Genomic DNA, 19,113 nt, shown 5'->3' with positions numbered 1-19,113 from the left:
GTGGCTGTCCCCACTTTTTGCAGTCCGACAATTTCAAAATGAAAGCTCAACAACTTTGATTGTTTACCGTCTCGATGTTGATATCCGCGTGTAAATAGCGCATGGGTCATTTTGCATTGAGAAAAAAAACCCGAGGCAGTTTGACATGCGTTAAGTTGAGTCACATTCTTTCTCATGACCACGTGAGATGAGCCTGAGCCACATGCTGCTGCATGGATGATTTATTTGAAGTTGGGGAAAGTTACAGGAGGTGATTGGGTGATTGCAATGTACCTCGCCAATATGGGAATGATCTGGTCACCCCTGGAAGCCTTTGAGGTACAAAAAAATCGAGTGTGACACAGTGTTGTGAGGTCATCCCATCTGGATTTGACCATGGGTCATGGCCACAAATTCCGTCTAAAGCGTATAAGCCTCTTATTGTATAAGAGTGCCTCGCCAAGAAAAGCATTGCATACATCTGACTGAGGCAATCACAGCTCAACATTTGATTCATTATTGTGCACATAAGCTTGAATGAGAGCGGTCCGAAGACTAGGATCAGGCATCATCGTGACATAAGCCATGAACGTCATTGCGGTGAACTCCTCCATGCCACAGGCTGTAACTGCACTTTGTTCAAACATAGTTGTGATTAGATTCTCAGAGTTGCGGAAACAAACGGATTTAAACTAATACCACTTGACCGGATTTGATCCATTTTATGCTTTGCTGCCTGGGAGCCAAAAAAAAATGACACACTGTTATCGTAAATGAAAGTCAGACACATTTCTCATCTGAATGGAAAGTTTGGCATTACTAGCGTCGTTTAGAAGTGTGCCTGTTGAAAGAAAACCAAGTCGGATGAAGAACGATTACTCAAATACCGTTTGAGTGTTTGCGGCTACTAATGTTTTATCCTTCCACCCCTCCATTTCCTAATCCGCGTATCCTCACATGGGTCGCGGGTGTGCAGCAGCATACAATTTTTTTTCATGATATGGATTTCGAACATAAAATTAAAAACAGTAAAACCAATAAAACCGAAAATGGATTAATTGATGCTAAATCAGACAATGATGCATCCTTGTCGTTAATGAACTATGCCTTCATAAATGAAAATGCTTTTAGTGTCTGACTAAAAGTAGTCACGCTTATAATGCTCGGCGACTTCCAAAGCTTCAGTGCAACCTAGCTTAATTTACTCTGCCCTCTGCTGGATTAAAAGGAAACTACAAGTAAGCGTCCAACATGACGCAACTGCAGAGTTGCCCAAATTTTTTTTGGACTGAACCGTATCTACTTTATATCTTCCTGCAATGAAACCTTGAAAGTTATTTTTTTTTTATTCCAATCTATTTGGAGCACAATGACGTCAAAGAATCTCAATAATTAACATGACACAAATCACTTTTCCCCCCATGAATGTTTTATTACAAAAAGACTGTACATGAATTTCAATGAACAACAGCTATGTACAAACCGAGAGAAGACTAATATTCCGTTCTCTTCTCATGAATACTTAAGTTACCAATCTCCGCCATCATCATACAAAAGACACATAAAAAAGAAATGGGCGTCGACACTTGTGATACCCAGAAATGACGTTATGTGATAAACATTACAAAGTTCTGCACATTAGTGGTTGTCACATGATTTCTCTATGAAAAAGTATAAATAAACCCTTGACATAGAAAGTGTGCGCAAACCTTTGTCCGCTGCTCCAAACAGACAGTAGATGTAAAAACGAGTGGAATGCAACGCTAGAAATACATAGAAAAGTAATTTTTGTTTCCCCGCACAAGTCACCGCATGATGGAAACGTACAATCGTATGTGTGATGTGCCCACAGGAAATGTTGACAAACGTTCATGCAAAGTGGATGAATAAATACTGAATTGGCAGCATGTTTAGTTTTTTACGAAAATGTTCTGTATAAACATAAAAGGCATTCCACTTTTGTTCATTTCTTTGAATAAAAGTTCACAATGAAGCCCCTTTAATATACAGTGCTCAACACGTGTAAACACCGCGGGTTTTCAGATTTTGATTAATATTTGACTCGGCGCAGTTGGAAACCTTGTGAATTCAAATTATATGTACGGTCGATTACGTTTGAGTCAGAAATGGAACCCGCCGGGTTGTGCTCATTTACGATGAGCGCTGTCAATGATTGTATGATGGCATCAGACAGCAAGTTAGCTCAGGCATTGTTTTTTCCCCCCCCCATTAACGGTATGTGAAGACTCATGCTATGTGCTGCATTGGGGATTTTCCATGTAGCTCATGACATAGACTATATGGAAAGAAGTTCTCGATATCGGGCTCTCGATACTTCAATTCGATACCTCCGACTGGAAGGTAGAGTTAGGAAAAGGCTGTTCCAATACTTCTGTCCATACAGTGTGTACTTTGTTTCAATCGTGCCGTTCTGACAGTAGATCAACTACATTCACGACATTGTCAAGACGATTACAATCAAAATGTCCGACTCTTCTCCCACTGCAAAATGAACCAACAAACAAGGCGACCGTGTAACATTTCTCCTTTGAGTCGAGGTTGTTTGGGTTGACCATTGCTGCGGTTCAGCACCGATGGAAAGCACCACACCAGCAAGCGCTCGACCGGCAGGCAACGGCTTTGCGGCAGAATTCTGGACTTTGTGTGATGCAGTCGGGAGAAAAAAAAAAAAGAAAAAGCAGTGCAGCTATTGATACGTGGTGACCTGACGCACACTCGACTCCTTCACTGACTTCAAGACGAGACATAACTTTGCTACAGTGGCTGGAAAGCACATTAGTCATATGCGGCGGCGGTGATGATAAATATCACTGACGGTTCCCACGGTACAAGTTCAACGGCATCGAGGCCGATGAAGAAAATGCGCACGTACAAATGAAAAGAATCCAAATGTGTCATCGACTCTTGGCACCGCCTGTACGGAAACGGATGGAAATTCACAAGGAGTTTTCACACACAGACAGATGCACTTTACCCTACTGTTAGTGTCTCACGTCACACTTTATGTACAAGTTAGAGCAGACGAAAGAGTGTCTTGTTTTGTTTGTTTGTTTGTTTGCTTTTTTTTTATATTCTACATCAACCCGGTTGACCAGTTTTAAAGGGATTCTACAAATATCATCTCAAACATTAGAAAATGTGAACTTTTAGAAGATCGAGTCACTGGTGACATCGTGTTATTTTATTTTATTTTTTCTCCATTCGTGGCAGTTACACATGCCAGTCGGACTCGCAACTAAAAGTTCTGGGCTTGAATCTGGGCTCCGACCTTTCCGCGTAGGGTTCTTTCTGTGCTTGTGTTTCTTTCGATGTCGGTTCGTCTTATTTGCTCCGATTCATAAAACGGGTGTGCTGGGTCAACGGTTGGTGACGCGTGTTCAATCATCGAGAGGCAATCGGAGGAGTAGGTAGCATGCCTCTCGCTGAAAAGTCGACCAGTGTAAGCTCAAGTTTACTCGGAACAACAAAACAAAAAAAGTGGTCGAAGATGGACGTTTTCCTGCCCACTGCAGATCTTCTACTAAAAACATTTTCAGTGTTTTAGGTGATATCACAACAAATCCCTGAAAGGTGAGGTTGCCTTTTTCCCTCTGTAACATGAGATTGACATTCAGTCGCGTGCTAATGCACTTATTGACCTTTTTTGTATTTCAGTCTTGATAAGGTAGAATGGAATTTGCAGGCAACATCCGCGTCGTCTATGGCGCAAGATGGCGCGGCGACGCAATAAGTTGAATTCACAGTGATGCAGCAACCCCGTGGAAGAGACGGCCGGGTTTGAACACGGCAAACGTGATCAGGGCTGTGCTGCACTAACATATGAACGCAAACATTGACAAATATTCAGCCTTCTCATTTCTCGTGTGGCAGAGAATTGAAGTTGGGAATCAAAAGCGCTGCCGCCGCCCACCACCGGGTGGCAGCACTCTGAAACGCTTTCATCTCCTCCCTTCGTGTCAACAGTGTAAAACTAACAGAACGGGCGCTTCGAAAAGCTTTGGCGGCTATTGTGCTTCTCTCGAGCCAAAGTGGTAGACTGTTATTTCCAAACATTTTTCCGTGGCGCTTCCATCGATAAAGGAGAGATGACAGCTGTCAGAACTGCATTCATCTAGACACCTTCCCTGTTTTACCTTAGCATTGCGGGTTGCTTTTTTTTTTTTTCTTTTCTTCCCGCTAGTCAGCATAGTGCATGATGGACTCGACGTAGTTTCCCGGGAAGAGTCCGGTGACGCCGTTGCAGACGCCTTCGAACCAGCCGTCGTCGTTCTTCTTGATAATGTAAATGATGGCTCCTTCCATGAAGGACAGCTCATCCTCTTTGTCTTTGCTGTAGTCGTAGATGGCCACGACTATAAAAATGACAAAAAAAATAATCTTCAACGAAGGTGAAACCCCCCACCTTGCCAAAACCAGGTTGTTTTTCGACATACCTTTCTCTAAATAGGCCTTCGGGGCCCACTGGGGATCTCCATCGGCATAGGGGTCACTGTAATGGACAACCGCAGGCTCCTCTTCTTCATAGTCAACAGGCGGAGGAGGAGGTGGGGGCGAGGGCTCATCAAACGCACCTATTTCCTCTGGTGGAGGCGGAGGAGGTGGAGCTGGGCTGTCTGTTACTGAAGATCAACAAAATCAGAGGTTATCATAAATTATGGACGCTAAAACTGAAAAAAAAAAACTTTTCTTGAATGAAATACGCATAGAGACCATTTTGAGTGTTCTGTTAGCCTGCCATGCACATTTTTGGAGTGTGGGAGGAAACCCGGAGAAAAGCCATCCGGGCACGGGGAGAACATGCCAACTGCACACAGGAACGCCAGAGCCGGAATCGAACCCTTGCACCTCTGCACAGTGTGGCGGACGTGCTGCCCCGCCCACACCCCCAAAACATGCATTTTCGCTGAGGCGAGGACTCCAAATGGCCTCCAGGTATGAATAGTTGTTTGTCTACATGTGCCCCGCGATAGGTTGGCGCCCAGACCGGCGTGTAACCGTTTAGTCCAACAATATCAAATCTGCGGCCACCTTGTGAAAGTCGAAGATGACTTGAAAGGAGGATGCAGTGATCTTTCTGCTCAGAAGAGGGCGACAGAGTTAATTTGTTGAAAATCTGGGGCACGTTGTCACGTGAGTGTCTACTGTGGATCTCCAGTCCACATTATAACGCTCCAGAATTTTGTTTTACCGGAGATGATCAACATCAAACTGTTTTTCCGACAGACAGTCTGATGGTAGACGGGGAAATCTGCGTCAGGTCACATTTGCGCCTCTCAGCGGAACGAGAACAAGTCGCTCGCTTTATGTGAATCATTGCCATGGCAACAGACGGACATCCCAAGGACTCGGCACACAGTGCAAGCAGAGGTACGAGTGTTCAAGTCGCCAAGCAAGCAGAGTCCATGTTAAGCAGCATGTGGAATGCTCTGAGAGTGTGTAAGGAATGTGTTTCTACTCACACTTCCAAAACGCGTTTACCTACGTCGTAGCTGCCTGTACACGTTTATTGCAGTTAAACACCCAGCAGCAACGCAATGTCTGAGTACTTACTGCTCTCCTGCATTCTGGCCACAAAGCCGGTCAGAGGGATCTGTGGTGTCAGCTGGACCATCGGAGGAGGCGGAGGAGCCACAGACACTACAGCGGCAAACCGCCAGATGAGAGGAGGCGGCGGCAGAGGGGAGGTTGATGCGGTGGATAAGACAAAAAGACATGTGAGGAGCGAAGCAACGCGATGAAGCATCGAAGAGTGACGAATGAGAGAAGGTGAGGACGGAACGCTAAAGTACTGCTCGGCAATCTTTTGTGTGAGCGTGAGGTGAGACCGCAATAGCTCTGTGTTCGGACGGCAACGACGAGGCACATCTTTGATATAGAGCAGAGGCGCCTTCCTTGCCAAACGGCCCTTGATTGAGAGACGGTACTTTGTTTCTGTCTAATACCCTTGAAGATTGGCTACCTGGCGATAAGATGTTTTAAAATCAATGAGTGAACAGCTGCAGTTTAAATAAATAAAAAGAGCAAACGTTTCCCCAATATCCGAACCCAACCTTAACCTAACGCAGACCCCTAAATCCAACCTCGACCCTAACCTAACCCCTAACCCTAACCTTACCCTGGGACTACATGCTACTACACCAGGCACCGTGTACTGCGTATGTCCGTGAGCAGTAAAAACATTCCAACAGTCTCAAAGAGGATGTCCCCGTTTTGGTAGCCTGCTGATGGGTCATTATCGCGTCCCACATGAGACCACAAAGCTCCTCCCTCTCTGTTTTATGTTGTCCTACGAGAGAAGCCATTAGAGTTAAATGGCGCCGAGTGATGCCGCCACGATAAACTGCGCAGTTCCCCAACAAAACAACAAAGCCAAAGGTCTGGGTTTCTCTTTTTTTTCCCCATGAAGTGTCTCCTTCCTCTGTTGTAAAAGACCACTGCTTAAAATCTCAATCAGAAAGAGCAAATAGGAACACCCAACGTCGGACTTTTGAGTTCTTTTGCATAATCGGAGACTGCAAATTCCTCACAGCAGATTTCTGGCAAAGCTTTGCAAATGGACTCATTGCACACGACAAGCCCACCGTTACCTGAATTCTGCGGGAACGCCGGACCCCCGTTAATATGGGGCTGCTGAGAGGAAACGGAGGGAGCGCGGCGATACGTCCCCGTGGCCGACACCATGGAGGCCGAGGAGGTGGTGGAGGAGTTGTGACGCGAGATCTGCCGAGAGATGGTGCCAAACTGCGACATGGGGATCGGACCCAGCCCGGGCCCTTGTGGCACTGAGGCGGATGATGTCGCCGCTGTTGGAGCAGGGGTAGCAGCTTTACAGCCTGAAAATTCACTTCTGTGATTTTCATTTACAACATATTTCAAATAAATGCGTTCGGTAGACTTTCGAAAAATAAGAAGGTCCAAAAGACCGAAGCATAGAGAGTGGATCTCAGAGCTCACCTTGGCCCATACTGGGGGGAGAAGGTGTCGGGACCGCCAAGGGGACACCCACTCCACTGTTTCCACTGCTCTCCCTGCCACCGCTGCCACCACTGCTGCCGCTGCACATGAACGAAGACTCCAATCAACTTTTTTTTCAAAATATCTTTTTCTGAGCAGTATCTCAGGCCAAATTAGCTCGCATCTCCCGTACATGCGGTCCCGAGCGTACCTGTGTGTGCGGGGCCTCTGATTGAGTGAGGCTGTACGCGCAGGGCTTTGCTGGCCGCCCAGCCGGGCTGGGCTTGTCATGTAGTCGTTGGGCACCACTGGAGGCTTCACCGGCTCCAGCGTCTTGTAGGGGGTGTTGCGTCTGTAGGCAAAGAAAAAAAAAAAAAAACAGTGACAGAGGTTCATTTCCTTTAATAACACACCAATTTTTATCCACCCTTACCCCAAGGTGCCACGGCCAGCCATTGGGGGGCTGGGGGGTTTTTGGGTTGGTGGGTTTGTCCTGGACAGTGTCCCTCCTCCTCGTCCTGCAGCATTGTTCCCATTTTGCTGGAGAGAAAAAGAAAAAAGCCCTGTCAGTGACACTTCCAATTACTCACTAGAACTTGGGATTCATATTATTTAAAATGGCTGGGAGAACTGAGCGGTGGGGGGGGGGGGGGGCATGCCTATTGGATGAGCAAATGCCCATATCGGGTTGCATGAATATTGTGAGTGCATGGGGGTTTTTGTACATTCTGGTAAAGAAAAGATAAAAGGTAACTTATCTCTTACCTTGGCTTTAAGCCACTGAGTGCAAGCAGAGGAAAAAAAAAGAAAGAAAACAGTTTATGCATGTTGGTTAATGGTTTAATAGGCAGCCATTTATTTCAGCAGCATTACGTGATGGGCTGTTAAGAAATCATTGGAGGCGAGTCACAGATGCATTTGACACAACAGCAAGTTGAGCTGACGCTGGATAAAGCGGCGACGTTTGGAGCGAACACATTTCAGGAAAAAAAGGAGACTTCTCTCAGGCCGTCTTAGGAACTCAAGCTGAAACTTGGGAAACAAATTGCTTCTCTTTCTGGCAGGGAAATGTGTCCCGTCAAGGGCTCCTCTATTTATCTGCCTCCCATTCCTCATGCCAAGAACCCCGCGGGGACACTTGACAACCGACTGCCCTGTTCTGCCAACAAAATAACAAAGTACAGTAGTGGTGCCTGTTTCCTAACAGTTTTTTTTTTCAAACGGTAGTTGAAGATACATGTGACAACATCTCGCTGTTGTTGTCAGCATGGATCGCTTTAGAATCAGTTGAAGACAACAAGCCGTCGTTACGGACGGGCCAAAAGTGGGCCGTGCGAGGCACAGATCTCTTAAAAATGAACAAAGCTTTTTCAAAATGGAATGCGCGTTTTTGTTTAGAATCCTAGCTTTTTTTTTTTGTTCCTGTTTTTAAGTCGTTGTGGCTAAGACAAGTCAACAGTATTTCTCGAGCACTTTCAAACAGCCATCGCTGCATACAAAGTGCTGTACATGGAGCGATTTAACATACACAATAAACAGTAAGACGAATCGGTAATAAAGGTAGAAAGCACCAAGCAGTAAAATCAAGAACAAAAAAAAAACAAAAAAGGCAAAATCAAAGCCGCCGATTTTAAATCAGGAGATACTTGAAAACCAGAACACTATCTTGGCGGACACGGGGACAGAAAACGGGATAAAGGGGCCCGACTAAAACGCTGCAGGGGGAAGGAAAAAAAATGACACCAGCAATCATGCATGCTTGGTCGAAAAAATGAGCAAAGGGGGGGGGGGGAGCAGATGGATCATGTGGAGAGAGAATACACATCAAGCATGAAGCAGGAAAGAGTCAACAAACCATTTCCTGCGGATTCTCCGTAGAAAGCGATGGGTGACATTAGGCAAAGACGACCCTTTCCTGTACACTAGCGGCCGATTGTGAGCTTGTCTTTGGCGCTTTTGCTCGCATGTTAAAACGACAGCCTCTTAGCATAAAAATCGCGATTGGCGTTGTCCAAACAGACTGCGGTGAAACAAAAATGACCGTTGATTTTATCCGGACAGAAATGACCAAAATGAATCTTACTTTTACTCCGTGCCCGACATCATCCAGCAGCGTGTAATCGATCGGTTTTCGAATGTAGCGCACGGGCCGCTCCATGTTGCCCGGGGCGATGATCTTATGGGTGCGAGAGGTGTTTTTATTGGTGGTCAGGATGCCAATCTCACGACGGGCGACCTTCTCCTTGTGAATGTCCACCGTCTGCGGGAGATAAAGCAGGAAAAAAAAAATACAAATAAAAACAATAAAAATGCCAGTTGTTCATATATGCCAGGGGTGTCCAAACTTTTTGCCAAGGGGGCCAGATTTTATGTGGTAAAATGTCGGGGGGCCGACCTTGGCTGACATTCTTTACATTGAACAACAATATTGTTCAACAAATTTTAGTAAGCCAGTCTGTTTCACATTTCCATTTTTATTTTAATTTCAACAATCTTAAGAATTTCTTTTGGTTCATTTGAAACAGGAATTTAAAATATGACATATCAGTCAATATAAACACGGAGTGATGTCTTGTTAACTCGTGAGTGATGCCCTCTAGTGTCTAAATGCTATTACTCATTTAGTGAATGCTATTACTCATTTAGCCACTAGAGGGAAGCAGTACTCTATGAAACATCACTCACCAGTCTACGAGACCTCAGTCAATGCAACACGTGTTCCATTGCGCCCAACCTGCGGGCCAGACGGCACTGATTTTATGACGGGGGCCGAGGGCCGGATGAAATTCGACCGCGGGCCGGATTTGGCCCGCGGGCCGGACTTTGGACATGGCTGATATATGCACTGTAACTACATACTTGCTCTTTGGCTGCGACATTTTGATTGATTCGCTTGATTTATTGGGATGCAAAATGGAATGGGGCATCATTTTTGTTCGCCGTGTCGCGGCGTGACAGGTTGAAATGGGCGCGATGGAAAGACTTGAGATCTGCTTTCCGTCTGCCCTCCAGCGGGCAACGTGAGGAACTGATCTATGCCGTCGGTGCCCCGTTAATGTCAAAGCCCAAATATCAGGAAGATGAGGGGCCATTTTGGACCATCATCGACTATGTGTCTCCGCCCGGTGGAGTAAAACGGGAGCTGAAAATGCTAAGCAAGCATGAGTGCCAGTGTCGGGATTTCCCTTCATAGGCTTAGTAAAGCACACAGGGGGGGGGGGGGGCATTCACTGGTTGACGGGCAAGGGGCGTGGCCTTGTGAAGCACAGAAAGAGCACGAGAAAAGGAATAATGAAAAAAGAAGCTCTTGTATGATTGATGCCCTTTCTACGCGGTGGACGGGTGGCGGGTGTGTTTTTCTGGCATCGGCTCGGTTCCTCGCCAGCTGAGTGCTTGAGACTGAAGGTACATGCGTATGATCAGCCGCCATCCTCGCAATTCACCTTAGCTGACTTGTTAGCCAGTCACACTGCTACTTAATCAGGGGGAAAAAAAATGACTTTGCATTAGTCAGTGGCTATAAAGGGGCCCGGAGTTGTTCCAAAACACATTTGAAGACGCCGTGTTGAGCGATCCATGGAGAGCCATTTAAAATATTTTTTTATTAGTAATCGGGACAGGAGGAGCGGTTTGGAAAATGGATGGATAGTAATTAATGTGTATTAACATGATAGTGTCATTATTTACGTATCAGTGAAAAACAAAAATGGCAAAACCGTTGTGTATCTGGATGTTTTTTGTTTTGTCGTCTTGGATTTCATGCCGGTGGACTTCGGTGCCGGTGTGCCTCCATCTTTCGTGGGTGTGCTTTCTGTACCTGGGAGATGTGGTTAATGGAGGACTCCATGCGTCGTAGTTGCGAGGCCTGGATGTCCAGTAGCTGGAGCACATTATTGGCTAAGGCATTGATTTGGTAAGCCACGCTGGCCAGAGACTGAGTGGTGTAGGACTTGGTCTCCTCCAGGGCCTTCCTCTTGTCTTGAGCCTGAACAAAGAGAAGACGATCTGAGGTGCTCTCCCATCGTAAAAAAAAAAAATCCCACGTGTGCAAGGAATGTCGACAGCAGCCAGTAAACGCGCTGGCATGCAAACCATTTGGGTCATTTCGGGGGGAAATCGTTCCGATGGAAGATCTCTGGTATATTGTTTACACTGAATTAGAATAGCCGTTTTACAGACACGCGACACGCTCAGATGGATGTAAATACTCCGCATTTACGTCGAGACAATATTCCGATTGGCTGTTTAACGTGGCGAAAAATGACCTCTGATGGATTTGGCAGAATGCATATTCCACTCCTGTGAAACCAAATGATATTCCTTCGGGGGTTGGCCCGTTTTCTCCAAACCGGGTGTTTATTAGAGAGCATTTTCATTCAGTTTGGGCTTCTAACCCCGATTCTGATCAGAAAACAAGGCGACATGTGAACAACGTTATTGTCTGCGGGAAGTGTGTAGACTTTGTTGTCACAACTTTGGGGCGATGGACAACGCTGGAAAGGTGGCGTGGCTGGAATCGAGCCATGTGAATAGGAACGCCAAAGCATTTCATCGAATCACAAACCTTCACTCGGCTGCTTGAACCATCTGTTTCCGTGTGTCTTTAAATAGCTGGAGGAACTGAAAGGCATATTTATAGTTTGGAGGCAAAAGAAGCCGCCACATTGATCAAATCTTTTTTGGAGGATCTTTCTTTTTGACGGTGTTGTGGGTGGGGGGGCGGTCCTCAGGGAACTGTCCTCAGGACCGCAACGTTTCAGATGCTACAATTTATCTGTTTCATACACTTTATTAGCTTGTCCATGTCCTCTTGTATATCCAAACATCGCACACACAGTCAAGCCCACAATTATTCATACCGCATTACAAGAAATACACAAAAAATAAAAAATAAAATAATACCCACACATATGGTTGTCATCAGACACAAGTGACATTAAGATTATGGTTATGATTAAATGACACTGAAATCAACAACAATTTCCTCTTCTGTCATGACAAATCAATTGATTAATGGCTTCAGACTGAATGCATTTACAAAATCGATCGGAGTGTGGTGAAAAACACCAACTGCTCAAGGAGCAATTGACCATTTTCTACAGTGGTTGCAACACTCGAATGCATCCAAAAGGTAGACCGACAGTTTTGAGGCAGCAAACCATAATATTAGAACTGACTTTTGAGTATGAGACAACAGCCCAGGGAATATTTTATGTTGCTAGTTAACCACAACGATAAGATCAGGAATAAAAAATAGCTGTGTATATGAGTATATGAAGAAAAAAAACATCACAGCAGCTAAAAATAATAAATGAACATATTATCCTAATTTCCATCTGTTTTGTAAAATGTTCTAACGCTTGGATTTGCTGTTATTCTGTTCAAGCGGAGGGATTATCCTTTGCCTCGTTTTAAATCTCTAATCTAAAATCCCATCAGTGTTTTTTAAATATCAATGCCATTCAAATACATGCATACATTAGGTTCACCTGCACAGGCTAATGAGAGGCACTACAGGCTGATGCGAAAGTCTTCCTTGATTTAGATGAGTTGTTATGATTATTGACAAAACAGTAACCAATGTGTATCACTGTGGCTGCAATTCGCAGTAGTGTAGAACTGCATTACATCATACCGAATTATGGGCCTCGTATTTTGGTGACTTGATTTAGCTTCAAAATGCCCACCCTTGCAATAAATAGCATTCTTACACAACAGAAACAAGAAGCCTTTGCAATGAATCATGAAATCCCATGTGTGAGTACATGTTCAAATATACAGACCACTAACTAACCTGCACCTGTATTGGAAATCCATTCAATTCCATCACATTCAACTTGTAATATTTGCAGACTAATGTAATGACTTGCAGGAGATACGAATACCACATAGTAATGAAATTGTTGTCTCACCGTTAGGTGAGAACGAGTGTCCAATTTTCTCGTGTAAGTGTTCTGTAAAAATCGAATGCTCGCTCACCATTTTCAAACGGAACAAAACGCTATATTACGATGTTCACCACCCACCCCAGATCCCCCCCAAAAATGTTATGTCGCTCACATGCGACAATCGGATACTTGTTAAGGCATACCCGGCCAAAAGACATAGCAAATATCATTTTATATATCGGCCAGAAGCACGTTACGTCGTAAACTGCAGTCAGTGACTAAACACTTGGCCAGAACAACGACACACCCTCTACAACCACCAGCAGCTTTGAACACATCCACGAGAGGCTCGCTTTCCACACCTTCAAAATAGTCGATTTACTCACACCGCATAGACGGCTGAATCGCGACAAAGGGTGAAATGGGGCACTTTTGGATCGGTTTGAAGATCATTTCCCTCACAAGACGTGCATTTCCTGTCGCTGTGGTCTCATTCACTTCTCCCATCCCAGCACCGCAGAGACGACGAAGATAAGCATCAAATCGTCGCATGGAAAGCCTTCTATCTTACCTGAACATAGTTGTTTTCGCAGTATTCCGCCACCCGGGAAAGGTTTTGATAGCTCTCGACAAGAGCTCGTTTCCCGGCAGGGATTTCCTCCTCTAACAACATTTGTAGCTCTGCCATCTTACATCCCTTTGCATTTCTCTCCTCTCCCTGCCTTGTTCAGTGAGGCGAGGCGGTGATGCTGCTCCTCTGTGGCGGGGAGGGGGTGTGAGTGAGTGAGAGAGAGTGTGAGAGAGAGAGAGAGAGAGAGAGAGAGAGAGAGAGAGACAGAGAGACAGAGAGAGAGAGAGACGGAGAGAAAGAAAGAGAGAGAGAGAAACGTAGCCTGCTATTCGCGACCGCTGCTACGAAGTCAGAGCTGCGGTAAAAAGAAGAGAGGAAAAAAGATAAAAGCAATGACTGGTTGGAAATATTATTATTCATTATTAATATTATTTAATATATTGTGTATTAATATATTAATAATAATAATGAATAATAATAATATATTGTGTATTAATATATTAATAATAATAATGAATAATAATAATACACCTTTCCGCGATCAATTCTACGATTAATTGTTGTGCTTTTAAATACTTGATTTCATTGAATTTAAAGATTTTAACAAATAATTGGTACCGTAAAGAGAATAATCGCCGTTATGGCTGTGAAAGAAAACCAAAATGATGTGGTGGATGCACTACGTTTCCCATGTATGACTGCGGTTTAAATCCCTCTTTCCCAAAGCATTGTGGGAATTGAGGAACTCCCTCCAAAGGTTATCTGATTTTTAAAAACTACATTTCCCGAATTGATTGTACTGTACATCTCCTGCTTATTTGGTTCCTCCGTGTCGAGATTCATTTGAAATATTCGGCATTTGCAGATTTTCGCTGTAAAGGCGTACTTTTTGGTGAGTTAAAAACACGTCACATTATTTTCGCGCTTTTTAGTGATCGATAAAATGGCAACACGGCTATAAAGTAGGATGTTATGATTAGGATTATATTTTTGACGAATGAAAAATTACCGTGGAGTTTAATTTTTTTAATTTTTTTTTACATTTTCTCCATCGTGTATTTATTGTTGAAAGGTGAGGACTCTTGCGTTGACGGTATCCATGGCGCAGGAGGATCAACACAGCCTGCAGGCTAAATTTGCTGCTGCGGTTAAAGTCATCTGGAGTTTACCGAAACAAGGTTGACCCTTCTGTACATCATAGGGAAAAATATGATCCGATGGCACGAATTTTTATTTTTTAACTAGATGGAATTTTGCACAACACAGATTGACATACTGTATTTGTTCATGTGCAGTGTGGGTCAAACTGACCTACATGCAGAGTTTCAAGCTCACCTTCTGTTCATCAAGCTGATTAACTGAACAGTCAAGTCTAATAACATCTCCAGGAGCTCTCATGTATTGCACTAGACGGTGAAACCCATATTCATAATGTCCAATGTTACACTTATCGCCCTCAGGTCCTTTCCAGCTGTCTGATGACATGATGCTCATGTTTTATAGTTATTACAAGCAAGCCACCGTAGGGCCTTGCACCTTTACCAGACCAACTGGTTTCTGGGCATCACAGGAAAAAAACCAATGGTAGGCACTTTTGAAAATGCCCTTTCAAGATACATGCATGCAGTAGTAAATATGTTATACTGTATATACATAGTTTATTATCATGCCAACTTTGCAAGAATGTGTCGTCCATTTGCACCAAATGTCATGAGTTTTTTTCCCCCTTTGGCCACTGTATGGCTTCCAAGAAAAATATCATAGGTTCAACTCTCAGCTGGTTGCGATCGAGATCACGTTAACGGCATTGATTTTTGTATTTTAATTTTATTTTATTTGCCAGGGATGCATGGAGCTCTTTAGGAAACATGTCAAAGGAAGAAGCCATGAAGAATTATGTTGAAAACATCCAGCTGGTAAGCCTTTTGTTGTTTTCAAGTTAATAAATTGTAATGGAATCGATAAATACAATTTATTGGAACAGTTCACCATTGCCTTAAACCACATACTGTATGTCTAACTGGCGGAATGCGGCCCGCCACATCATTTAATGTGGCCCACAAAAGCAATTCACGTGTGTCAAATTCATGTTGTTTTGCTAAAAAGGTACTGTTAAGTATTTTATTTTTGTTTACAAAATAAATCATCAACAATAGAAAATTTGCTGATGATGTCAAAGTATAGTTATTGTCTTACAATTCCTTGTTACTGGCTCAGATGGTAGAATGTTGAGAGTATAACGAAAAAAAGGAGGAGGTGGTCGACCACATTTATTTAGCATTGTGTATTCATCATATACTCTATGTAATATGATCCGATGGCTGAAAAACAATGACTAAAAACGTTACTAAAACTCTTTCAATTGTACTGTGGCAGATTTTGGAGACGATGCCGGTCTCAAATGAAGTTTCTGACTTGGTGCGGCAGCTTGGCAACTTCTACTCGGAAGAAGAGGAGGGTGGAGGTGAAGAGAATGAAGTGGAGAGCAGACCTTTCACAAGGCCTTTTGCAAACCAAGCAGGTATGACTTAAGCAGCAGCCAGGCTGAGGCAAATACTTCTTTTAAATTGTCTTAACTTCACATTATGTGCACTTTGCCTAATGACTCATTGTCTTTCTTTGTTTGATCGGAAGAGCTGGTCAGTCCAAAGAAACCCGCAATGGAAGGCAAGTATTTTAATTATCAAGTAAATCAAGCAAATAATCGACTGCTGCTCAAAGTCAAATGGTGTATGTGATGTGTAGTTTTACACATGTTGTGTGTTGCACTCGTTGCCCTTTTAGTCTGTGGTTGTTTGGTTGAAATATATTGTAAGGAGAATTAATACAACAGAGTTGTCTTCAGTATTTTAGCTGACATGGACACAAATATTTATGTGCCACCAACACTGTAAGTCTAGAAATGAATGCACAGTGTTTACATTCTTCTTCTAATTTGTTGTAGATTTAATCACAAGTTCTTCTGTGTCCCTTTACAGGCTATGGAGATCTGTGGGACGATATACAAAACCTCCAAGAAGAAACTAGCATGAGCTTTAATGGAGCAAAGGCGGTAGAATGCGAGGAGGATATCGGATATCTGAGAAAAGAAGAAATGGGTGAAGTGGACAATGTAGACGAAGAAGACGAGGCGGATGGAGAAGGCCAGCATGAACACATTTTTCGCTTAAAAAATGATCAACTGTACCTCCATCATTTTTTTCGATGATTCCTGTCTTTCTTTTCCACTCTCGTCACAGGGTGGGGCCTCGAGCCGAGGCTGCACGCGCCACAGGACACGACGTGGAGGTGTTGCACCAGGGGGTCCGGCAGCAGCGTAGAACCGAGCATGTCGTCGTTGACCAACGGCACCCGCAGCTCCCTCGATAGTGAGGTGGAGGAGGAAGAGCTGGCCTATTCTAAACAACACAGCACGTGCGGCCCCATCTACGTGGACTTTCATGGACACTTGCTCGGTAACAATGTGCATTTGAGATACGACCGCGGACATCATTGTATCCGTGTATCGAGTGTTGTATTTGTACTCATGGAAAGCATTAAGTGTTGTTTATATTTGTTGGTGACGCTATTTATTTTGTTCTTGTCTCACCGTTTCAGATGTACTGTTGTTAATCTGATTGACAGAACATAAACTGCATTTCCGTTTTAGATCACAACGATGCTGTCAAGCAGAGCTACCACTTGGCAGACTCCGACAATGAGGAATTCTGTGATTCAATGGATGATCCAACCATGGGCAAGGTTTGTTGAAGGGTTAGGTTCCACAATGTGGGAAATTGTTCTGGAAATGAGCTGAGAAAGTTGCCTGCAGCTGTGAGACAGCTTTGCTCACAGCTGCAATTGTAACACATAGACATGATTTCATGTTTCTCCAACAAGCTTCCGTCTACGTCACAAATCCAGTCAGGCGGCTCAACGTGTACCCTGGGGAAGGAACACGGTCTTTGGTTTGAGAGCTCCTCCGCCCTTAAAGCGGAAGACCGTTCACTTCGAGTCAATTCTTGCGACGAGGAGCCTCACAAAGACGTTCGAGGTAAAGACCCCATGAAGTAAACTGTAACTGTAGCCCGTTCTACAGCAGTACTTAAAGTTGCTTGCACACGATAGGTTAACCCGTCACTTTCTTCTTGACCTTTCAGAGTCTCCGTCACCAAAGACTGCTTGCAGCTGTCAACTGTGGTTGCGTACCTGCGACAGCGTGTCAGAGTGCAGGCGCCACAGCGCCACTTCTTGGGCGAACGTCAATGAGCAAATAGTTAAGGCACTTTTGAAATTGCAGGACGACATGAGCGATGCGCTGCATCGGCTGCACACTTTAGAGGGGCTCACTGTGGCACAGGTAAAGCTCCGAAGCTTTCCAAAAAGGTGTACTGTAGATTTTGCTGCTCTACAAATGACATTGTCATCAGAGTTAACCTTGATGACACAATGTGATTTTTTTTTTTAGTGCAATTAAATTTATCTTCTTCCTAATGACAATATAACCACTATAAGTGGGAACACTAGACACAGCATACTCACACAAAAACCCTCTTCTGCTCAGAATAAGAAATATACTTTTAAAAAATTGAAAATTGAGCCTAAATTTCAGAGAGGTTATAATTTGCAGTGGTGTCAAAGTGGACAAAGCAGCATACAACGGCAATCAAAATTGAGCATTTTTATCTTGCGTTTTTTTGGGGGGTGTTTGGTCTCATTCGATCGTCCAGTTGTTTTGTTATTTTAACCCGTATTTCTGCATTTCAGCATTTCAAGTCAAGCTCATCCTTATCGAGGTGTGCAGATACTCCACCGCTAGCACAAAAGGTACTCACACACAATTTCCATTGGAGTGTTTAATTTGAACGATTGACAGTTAATGGTCAGGTTAATAATCACTAGAACCAGATGATAGTATATTTTTCTGTTTCTTGACAGTTTTTCACACCTTCTTGGTGGCCGTTTGACCATTCTCCAATTACCATGGTGATGACAGCCCTTTGGCCTGCAATAGCCTTTGGTCTGGTCCAGCTTTATTCACGGCGCAAGCGACGGTAAGCGTGATGCTGATTTTCGTACAGTATGTCTTGGTCTTTTGTTTTTACTTCGCAAACAAATACAATGTAGTCTTGTTCCAGGAAAATCACTTGATGTAATTGTTGTAGTTCATCATCATGACCCCTGGGTGATATAGCTGCACTCTTGTTTCTCTGACAGATGAAACATCATGGAACGGCTTTAACTAGAATAGGCATGACGAAACGATCAAGATTTAAACATTTGGTGAGAGCTTGATGATTCGCCACTCAGTTTCATCACAGCAGTAAATGTTATTCAGATACATTTCCTATTGTACATCTTATTTTATTATCAGTTGCAGAATAAACAAGTCACCAAGTGTAGCTGCCCCATTATCTTTTGGTTCATGGTATTCACACAGGTATTGTAACATTTAGAATTTGAGGAAGGAGCAGGAGGAGCTGCGGTTGCCAGTGTGAGTTTGTCATGGCTGTCGCAGAAGGCCATTTTCAATAAAAGTGTGAACATTACAATAATAAAGATAAAATGTTGGGAAAATGTGTACCTTTGTTATTATTTTTTTTACTATTGTAAAACATCCATGTACTGCACAATTAGTCAAAGCTAAGATTAGAGTCTTCGGTGCAAGAACAGGTGGATTTGAATCTTTTCTCAGGCCTGGGGCCCTTGAGTATGGCGTTT

At 43.8% G+C, this 19,113-nt stretch overlaps 3 protein-coding genes across 13 annotated transcripts in view; 1 reads left to right on the top strand and 2 right to left on the bottom strand.

Moving 5' to 3' along the window:
- Positions 1 to 19,113, bottom strand: part of dis3l2 (DIS3 like 3'-5' exoribonuclease 2) — a 129,251-nt gene that overhangs the window by 59,102 nt on the left and 51,036 nt on the right. The window lies entirely within an intron of this gene.
- On the bottom strand, positions 2,206 to 13,624 carry abi1b (abl-interactor 1b). 5 transcript variants are annotated; one of them, XM_052088103.1, is made up of 11 exons: positions 13,414 to 13,622; positions 10,772 to 10,939; positions 9,038 to 9,214; positions 7,720 to 7,734; positions 7,388 to 7,494; positions 7,166 to 7,306; positions 6,955 to 7,055; positions 6,588 to 6,803; positions 5,551 to 5,637; positions 4,434 to 4,619; positions 2,206 to 4,352 (listed from the first exon to the last, which is right to left on the bottom strand). In XM_052088103.1, exons 1-11 carry the CDS (start codon positions 13,528 to 13,530, stop codon positions 4,177 to 4,179), a joined length of 1,491 nt encoding a protein of 496 aa, XP_051944063.1. In that variant the 5' UTR covers positions 13,531 to 13,622; the 3' UTR covers positions 2,206 to 4,176. The 5 variants fall into 5 exon arrangements, with proteins under 5 accessions (XP_051944063.1, XP_051944064.1, XP_051944065.1 ...); XM_052088104.1 differs by lacking the exon at positions 7,720 to 7,734 and having other exon boundaries at positions 9,023 to 9,214; positions 13,414 to 13,624; XM_052088105.1 differs by lacking the exon at positions 7,720 to 7,734 and having other exon boundaries at positions 13,414 to 13,624.
- LOC127616494 (acyl-CoA-binding domain-containing protein 5-like) lies at positions 14,069 to 18,990 on the top strand. 4 transcript variants are annotated; one of them, XR_007967124.1, is made up of 15 exons: positions 14,069 to 14,305; positions 14,486 to 14,591; positions 14,874 to 14,997; positions 15,257 to 15,329; positions 15,790 to 15,934; positions 16,048 to 16,080; positions 16,392 to 16,556; positions 16,653 to 16,868; positions 17,063 to 17,154; positions 17,293 to 17,446; positions 17,553 to 17,752; positions 18,160 to 18,219; positions 18,331 to 18,446; positions 18,610 to 18,675; positions 18,767 to 18,990. XR_007967124.1 is itself a non-coding variant. In XM_052088109.1 (14 exons), the coding sequence occupies exons 2-14, from the start codon at positions 14,513 to 14,515 to the stop codon at positions 18,611 to 18,613; spliced, it is 1,437 nt and encodes a 478-aa protein (XP_051944069.1). In that variant the 5' UTR covers positions 14,070 to 14,305; positions 14,486 to 14,512; the 3' UTR covers positions 18,614 to 18,791. The 4 variants fall into 4 exon arrangements, 3 of the variants coding, with proteins under 3 accessions (XP_051944069.1, XP_051944068.1, XP_051944070.1); XM_052088109.1 differs by having other exon boundaries at positions 14,070 to 14,305; positions 17,317 to 17,446; positions 18,610 to 18,791; XM_052088108.1 differs by having other exon boundaries at positions 14,070 to 14,305; positions 18,610 to 18,791.

This window comes from Hippocampus zosterae, chromosome 15 (genome assembly GCF_025434085.1).
Source record: "Hippocampus zosterae strain Florida chromosome 15, ASM2543408v3, whole genome shotgun sequence".
Classification (NCBI taxonomy): domain Eukaryota; kingdom Metazoa; phylum Chordata; class Actinopteri; order Syngnathiformes; family Syngnathidae; genus Hippocampus; species Hippocampus zosterae.
Note: the sequence above shows the minus strand (reverse complement) of the source record. Positions and strands in the feature narration are given on the sequence as shown.